Consider the following 8438-nt stretch of genomic DNA (forward strand, 5'->3'; position numbering starts at 1 on the left):
TCAGGACTGGGAACACTGGTCTGTCATCAGAGTCTCTGAGAGTGGAGTGTGGGAGCCCTGGGTGGCCTCACAGGTCACAGAGCCCACCTTCTCCCACTGGTCTGCAGGGAGCCTCAGGGTGCTGCTCCAGCTGTAGTGGCCGTCATTCTGCAGCGCCCCGGGGCTCCTGCTCTCCTCCCAGCTGATGCTGCCACTGCCATCCACCTTCCAGGACAGACTCCAGTCTGAGGGGAAGCCCTTGTTGGCCACACACATGACTGTAGCCTTCCCCTGCTGCAGCTCCTCACTAGAGGGCGCCAGCACGGTCAGGGAGGGGGGGACTCGACCCACTGCAGAGAGAGAGAGAGAGATGTTAGAGAAACTGGGAGTTTGGGTGAAACTGCTCTCCAGATGTTTCACTTCCCTCTCTGAGCTTGGTAACCATGGTAACAGACAGGCTTCACTGCTGAACCATGGCAACAGACGAGTTTCAGTACCAAAGATAAAAATATTAAAGTGTTTCTTTGACTTCTGATGTCCTCGTCTGTTATCTGTGAACTATTACTTAGTTCTACAATTACAATTAAAATAATCAGAAAAATAAATTTGTCAAAATTTTATCAAAACTCAAAAATTAAACAATTTTGTATGTAAAAATGGAAAAAAACAAACCAACTTATTTTTGGTATATTTGGGAAAAATAAAAATAACTTACAGTTTTTCTCAAATGCTAAAACACATGTCACAAACGTTACCACCAGGTCCCCCAATGTCCAAACACAACACCCTTCTCTAAAGCTACATAAACACAACCACACCTTCCCACTGCAAAACTCAAACTCCCACACCAAGAGAGCAGCTCGAAGCTGTCAAAACTATAAACACTATACACAGCATTACACACTACAGCAAAACAATTGAAAAGACAATGCTCAATTTGTGAGAAGGTTCTTTGTTTCATAACTGCCAATGCATATTTTAGAAACTATACAGTAACGGATCGTCGTAGATCCCTGCAGAGGATTCGGCATTTAGATTTGTGAGTTTCATATGAGTAGTATAAATCTATAGAAAATCCTGCATGTACGTACACTACTGTAACACAACTCAATGCAAAAACAGAATCTATTGCACACAACAGTAATCTTGAAAACATGAACAGGGTGTGAAGTTTTTTTATTTACGTTATTCACACCACACACACACCACAATCACTGTGCGGCATCATGTCGCTGAGCTGTTGCTCGCATCTCGTCCGTAATGATGGTGCGAGGTTGTCTTGCTCTCCCTCCTGGACCTTCTCCTCTCCCATGTTGGCCTTCTCCTCTTCCTCGTTGGTCGCTCCTCTTCCTCCTCTCATTTGAACTCCTCTTCCTCATTGGCCTGCTCCTCTTCTTCCAGGGCCAGCTCTTCTCCCTCCTCTGCATCAAATTCCTCTTCCCCTGACTCTGCCTTCATCCATTGTGTTTGTTTGGAACCTTCAGCATACTGTGCACTCTGAACTTGCTTTTACATGTGGGTACAGCATTAGCAACAAGTGTCTTCAATTTTGAGTCATTGTGTGTAGTGAATGACGCCAGGTGTGTTCCCTGTGTTCAAAGATTGGTAACTGTGGCAAGCATTTTGCATCACATGGGCTTTCATTTGAGGATATGAGCAGAGTTGTTTTGCAACATGTGTTTTAGCAAGGAAAAATGTGTTTAGATTTATGAGTACAGAGGGTTGTGTTTTGTGAATTGTGTCTTCATGTGACATGTGTTTATGGTACTGGAATATGGTGGCTACATTTAGTAAATGTGTTTAGACTACTGGTCATTTGGGTTACAGGATTGGCTTTTGTGTTTTAACATTTGAGAAAAACTGTAATTACAAATTAAATCTCATAAACTGAGCCCAACGTGGTCAGCATGCTTTTAGAGCAGGGGTGGGCAACTCCAGGCCTCGAGGGCCGGTGTCCCTGCAGGTTTTAGATGTGTCCTTGAACCAACACAGCTGATTTAAATGGCTAAATTAGCTCCTCAACATGTCCTGAAGTTCTCCAGAGGCCTGGTAACGAACTAATTATGTGATTCAGGTGTGTTGACCCAAGGTGAGATCTTAAACCCGCAGGACACCGGCACCCGAGGCCTGGAATTGCCCACCCCTGTTTTAGAGTATGGTTAAATGGTAACCATATGGCAGTATAGTAATTTTAAATCTTCATCAAAGGCGAAATGAAATGGATGACAAATTATTTGCAGATACTTTGGCAAAAGGTTAAAACATAGAAAGAAAAATGTGCCATCTATGAACTGTTTTTGAAGAAAAATTTCTAAAAAAAAGTTTTAAAAATGTAAGTTTCATTGAAAGAAAATGCTCAAAAAGATTTTAGTGTGAAATAATAACGGCATCATAATTGCATAATTTGTAGAAAACTGTGCACTTTTCTGTTGCACTGTCTTGTGTCTGTATCACTCTGTTCTGTTTTTGTAGTTCTTGTATACTTGCACTTTATTATAGTCCTATGTTGATTTACTGTTATATGTAGCACCAGGGTCTTGGAGGAACGCTGTCTCATTTCACTGTGTACTGCACCACTGTATATGGCTGAAATGACAATAAAGCCACTTGAACATGTTACATGTCAGTCGTGACTTGAGTGTGTTCAAAGCAAAAGGAGATAAAAGACCACAAATAAGCTGATTATCAGTAAACCGCCTGACATAACACAACACTCATCCACAAGAAAAACTGGCAAACAACAACAACAACTGGTAAGCTGCCTGAGTCGCACACAGTGGAGTGCCCGCGGAAACATAAAATGTCTCTGTTATGGGTCGAATATTTCACATTTCTATCAAGTAAATTATTCCATGCTGTGTTTCAAATTAAACTGAAGAGTCGTGAGTTCATTAGTCTTTGGTGAATAAATAATGACAGAGTCTAATATGCCATGTGTCGTTGTTTCTCTCAAGCTATATTTACCAAATTTGGAGTCTTTTAACTCTAACACATCGATCCAAATTCACCCACAGATGTTCAACTGTCTTAAAGTCTGAAGGACTTGAAGGACACTTTATATGATTTATGTCAAAGAACAAGTGGTGTCATGAAACGGCTGAGCAGGCAGGCAGGAAAAGACTCAAATGCAGACTCCCAGAAACAGGACGTAAAATCAAAAACCAGCTTTATTTGCTGAATGGAAATACAAAACAAAACTAGACTGGGGGAAGTATAAACTACAAACACAAAGAGGCACACAGGGAAACACAGCCATGAGGGAGGACGCAACACAGGGCTGAGGGAGACGCTGACCTAAATACACAGAGGGATAACGAGAACACACGAGGAACCCAGCTAACACGAATAACCACAACGAGACAAAACGACCATGGAAACACAAGACCTTCACAATAAAACAGGAAACATGATGCGGGAGCGGAGAAGAGGCAGACGAAAGGGAGTGAGGGAAGACGAGGGAGAGAGCAGACACGACGGGCTGGGAAACATAGATAAACATGACGGAATGAAACACACGGAGGAGAAACAACAAGAACTCACACCACAATATAAACACAGACACACAGAGGGAGACACAAAGGGCAACGACACAAGGGGAAGTCTAATAACCAAATCTAAACAGAACAATGCAGGCATTAAAGAATGATCCTTAACATAAACAAGTAGACTGAACATAATGCAAAAAAATGACAAAAACACAGGAAATGCAAACCGCTTGGTCAAATGAACCAGGACAATGACAAGTGGTCTTGAATCATTTCAGCAAAATGCCCCTGCAGGAGAAAAGCCTTCACATCTTCTCACTGCACGAGTAAATTTTGACAAAATTTCTCATCTGTCTATAAATCATGAAGGGTTCATGTGAGTCACATGCCAAATATGCCATGACAACTCTTTTTAGACACATCACATTGATCCAAGTCTCTGCTGGAGTCAGTCAGATGATTTCCATAGAGAGGCACTTTGCATCAGCAGCACCATGCTCCAGTGCTCTGGGAGAGTTTATAGTCCTGAGAGTTGAACACTGGATGACTGACAGCTGTCCTTCATCACAACAGAAGCCACAGAAATCCTCCTCATCAAAAACATGACTTTGATCTGCGTCCTCATCTGGACTCTCCTCTGCTGCTGCTTCACAGGTAAAGTCCAGAGAATCAAACTCCTCTCCTCTATCAACATCTGTCCCTCTGAAATGAAGCCCACAAAACCATGAAGCTGCTTTATGTTTTTGTCTCTGTGTCCTCAGAGTCCAGAGGACAGATCACAGTGACTCAGCCTGGAGCAGTGAGCTCTGCTGTGGGAGGATCTGTGAGCATCAAGTGTAGGACCAGTCAGAATGTTCATGGCAACTATTTATCCTGGTACCAACAGAAAGATGGAGGAGTTCCTAAACGTCTCATTCACTCTGCTAGCACTCGAGTATCAGGGATTCCAGCTCGTTTTACAGGCAGTGGATCAAACTCTGACTTCACTCTGACCATCAGTGGAGTCCAGGCTGAAGATGCAGCAGTTTATTACTGTCAGAGTTATCACTGGCTGAACAGTCAGTATGTGTTCACACAGTGAAAAACAGTCGTACAAAAACCTCCCTCAGTCAGACTGAACAGAAACTGAAGTGACTGCTGCAGCTGGAAGATATTGCAGAGACTGATACAGTTCACTGAGGACACACACACACACACACACACACACACACACACACACACACTGTAGATCTCTTAAACAAATACCATCATTTTTTGCACAGCAAGGAAAAGTTGGAGAAAGTCTCTGGGAAACAATCTCTCATCTTGCAAAAATTATTTCTCTGAAATGAAGCTCCCAAAACCATGATGTGTACGATTATGATAAAGAAAGCTGAGCAGTGTATTGAAAAAAGCTTGGCTATGACCTTTGAGCTCAGCTTGAAAATAGATCTGTGAAGGCTCTCAGTCATCCAGGTGCTCGTACTCTAAGGAGCCAGCAAACCTACAAAATGTCTTTGGGGCAAGACATCGTTCTCTCAAACCTACTCGAGGATGACAGTGTGGAAATAACAGAAACTGAACAGAAACTGAAGTGACTGCTGCAGCTGGAAGATACTGCAGAGACTGATACAGTTCACTGAGGACACACACACACACACACACACACACACACACACACACACACACACACACACACACACTGATAGAGTGAAAATGTTATTGTTGCTAAACAAAAAATAATTTGGAAATTTGTATCTCAGTCAATCAAATTTTGACCTTTGACCTCTGCTTCATAGCAGCTCAAATACATGTGAACCAATTCCTGAATATTGCTCATTATGAAAACATTTCTTAAAGAAAGAGAAAAAAACACAAGTAAATCACCAAAATCAGTGAGTCAAAATTGTCTGCATAACTTATAAAAATACTTCCAATAGAAACTTTAAGTCCAATTTTCTCAGGTTTGTAGATTTTTTCTTTTTTGCTGTTCAATACTAGTCTGATAACTTTGTCTTGCAATTCCAATAAAATTGATTCATGTTTGTGGCTGTAATGTGACAAAATGTGGGAAAGTTCAAGGGGGCCGAATACTTTTGCAAGCCACTGTATGTGTGTCCTCATTAGGATAGGGATTTATATTGGCGTGAGGGACTGTAGCCTATAAGTTCTTATTGTTAAATGATAGTTATGAGATTGTGTGTTTCAGGTGATTTTACAGAAAAACACCAAAATAATGTACTGCATTACTTTAAAAAAGTACTCTGCATAATAGAATACTTTAAGATACCTCAACACTGATCATTTGACTCATTCTTATATTGTGCTTTTCTACTCCACCTGAGAACTCAAATTGCTTTATATAACAAGCTACAACATGCTGAAACATTCATTAAACAGCATGCAATGACTTTGCATGAATAACGGCGGTGTCGCTCAATATTCTCAGTAATAAAATCATAATCTCTAAGTTCTTATCAATTCCCCTTCGCACTTATTCTTTAACATAAACTTCGCTTAACTTCATGTATTCAAAGTGACTTAATTCTACTGACTCATTTTGACTTTCTTTTTTTCTTTTTTTTTTTTTGCCTGTCCCGTTTGGCTCTTTTGCCATCAGAATTGTTGTCTAAAGGCAAAGAAAGATGCCCAACGGATTTACTTTACCAAATTGACCATCCCAGCCTTGCCGTAATGGTCCATTTGATTCACCTTTTATTGTTTATTTTATTTTCACTTGCTGAATACGGGACAGACTTGACTGGGGGAAAGAAGGGGAGAAAGAAAGAGGGAAAGAGAAACAGCTGAGAAGAGGGACGGGGGAGAAGGTCAAAAAACAAAAACCAACAGAATGGGCAGGAAAAAAAAAATCTATAAAAAATAAAAAAACAAAAAAAGGAAAAAAAAATGCATATATCGATCACATGGATCACCTGTTTAGAAAGAAAAAAGAAAACAAGCAGAAGAGAACAAGAGTAATAGAATAAACAACATCACAATGATATATGGGAATATGACAGTAAATACTAAATGTTAAACATTAAACAACTCATTTTGACTTTCTACAGATAGCACACTGGTTTCCAATAAGAATCCTGGAAATCATTATTTAGAGTTTAATATTGACATCACCACAAAAGTAAGACAAACCTGAAACGTGAGGAGACTGAGACAACACAGGGGATGGCCAGCAGGAAACGAGATGCGGATGAAACACCAGTGAGACGCAGATGCTCCAACAAAGAGCAAAGAGGCAAACACACACTAATATACACACACAAGGAAACAAGGAAATGACAGACAGGAGGAAGAGTTGATTCTAATTAGACGAGACTGGGAGGATGTAACCTGAAAACATTACCATAGAACCAAAAATACTAAGCAAAACACAATCGAGGAACAGAGAACATTAAACTCTGAACAATCACAAATAACCCACAATAAACAAAACCACAGAATATTAATTAACCTAAAACATAAACATGGAGTCCACAGACTCCGGACCACGACACTTCCACCTTCTTCCTCAAAACTCTAAACATTAAATTGAATTTTCAATCTACATTCACAAAACCTCAAACTGCACAAATACATCAAAACAGTTTTACGTGTTCTCACAAACACTCAGTGTCTTTAGATCAGTGGTTCTCAAACTCACAGTGAGGACCACCTCATAACATATGTCTCTTGAAGTACCACCCTTATGACCGACATTAAAGTACAGTTATAGGCCTATTTACAGTGGCTTGCAAAAGTATTCGAACTTTTCCACATTTTGTCACATTACAGCCACAAACATGAATCAATTTTATTGGAATTCCAGGTGAAAGACCAACACAAAGTGGTGCACACGTGAGAAGTGGAACGAAAATCATACATGATTCCAAACATTTCTTACAAATAAATAACTGTAAAGTGAGTTGTGCGTAATTATTCAGCCCCCTGAGTCAATACTTTGTAGAACCACCTTTTGCTGCAGTTCCAGCTGCCAGTCTTTTAGGGTCTGTCTCTACCAGCTTTGCACATCTACAGACTGAAACCTTTGCCCATTCTTCTTTGCAAAACAGCTCCAGCTCAGTCAGATCAGATGGGCAGCGTTTGTGAACAGCAGTTTTCAGATCTTGCCACAGATTCTCGATTGGATTTAGATCTGGACTTTGACTGGGCCATTCTAACACATGGACATGTTTTGTTTTAAACCATCCCATTGTTGCCCTGGCTTTATGTTTAGGGTGGTTGTCCTGCTGGAAGGTGAACCTCAGCCCCAGTCTCAAGTCTTTTGCAGACTCCAAGAGGTTTTCTTCCAAGATTGCCCTGTATTTAGCTCCATCCATCTCTCCATCAACTCTGACCAGCTTCCCTGTCCCTGCTGAAGAGAAGCACCCCCAGAGCATGATGCTGCCACCACCATATTTGACAGTGGGGATGGTGCGTTCAGAGTGATGTGCAGTGTTAGTTTTCCGCCACACATAGCGTTTTGCATTTTGGCCAAAAAGTTCCATTTTGGTCTCATCTGACCAGAGCAGCTTCTTCCACATGTTTGCTGTGTCCCCCACATGTTTGCTGTGTCCCCCACATGTTTGCTGTGTCCCCCACATGGCTTGTGGCAAACTGCAAACGGGACTTCTTATGGTTTTCTGTTAACAATGGCTTTCTTCTTGCCACTCTTCCATAAAGGCCAACTTTGTGCAGTGCACGAATATGGACAGATTCCCCCACCTGAGCTGTAGATCTCTGCAGCTTGTCCAGAGTCACCATGGGCCTCTTGGCTGCATTTCTGATCAGCGCTCTCCTTGTTCGGCCTGTGAGTTTAGGTGGACGGCCTTGTCTTGGTAGGTTTACAGTTGTGCCATACTCCTTCCATTTCCAAGCTTGAACAGTGCTCCGTGGGATGTTCAAGGCTTGGGAAATCTTTTTGTAGCCTAAGCCTGCTTTAAATTTCTCAATAACTTTATCCCTGACCTGTCTGGTGTGTTCTTTGGACTTCATGGTGTT

The 8438-nt window shown here is 41.3% G+C and overlaps 2 gene segments (V, D, J or C); one reads left to right on the forward strand and one right to left on the reverse strand.

Moving 5' to 3' along the window:
* LOC145423721 (Ig kappa-b4 chain C region-like) lies at positions 1–424 on the reverse strand. The segment is given in 2 exon segments: positions 1–329; positions 400–424. Coding segments are annotated over 2 exon segments (354 nt in total).
* A 3642-nt stretch (positions 425–4066) lies between these two features.
* Positions 4067–4604, forward strand: LOC113015176 (Ig kappa chain V region K-25-like). The segment is given in 2 exon segments: positions 4067–4118; positions 4226–4604. Coding segments are annotated over 2 exon segments (372 nt in total).
* The last annotated feature ends 3834 nt before the right edge of the window (positions 4605–8438 follow it).

This window comes from Astatotilapia calliptera, chromosome 22, assembly GCF_964374335.1.
Source record: "Astatotilapia calliptera chromosome 22, fAstCal68.1, whole genome shotgun sequence".
NCBI lineage: Eukaryota > Metazoa > Chordata > Actinopteri > Cichliformes > Cichlidae > Astatotilapia > Astatotilapia calliptera.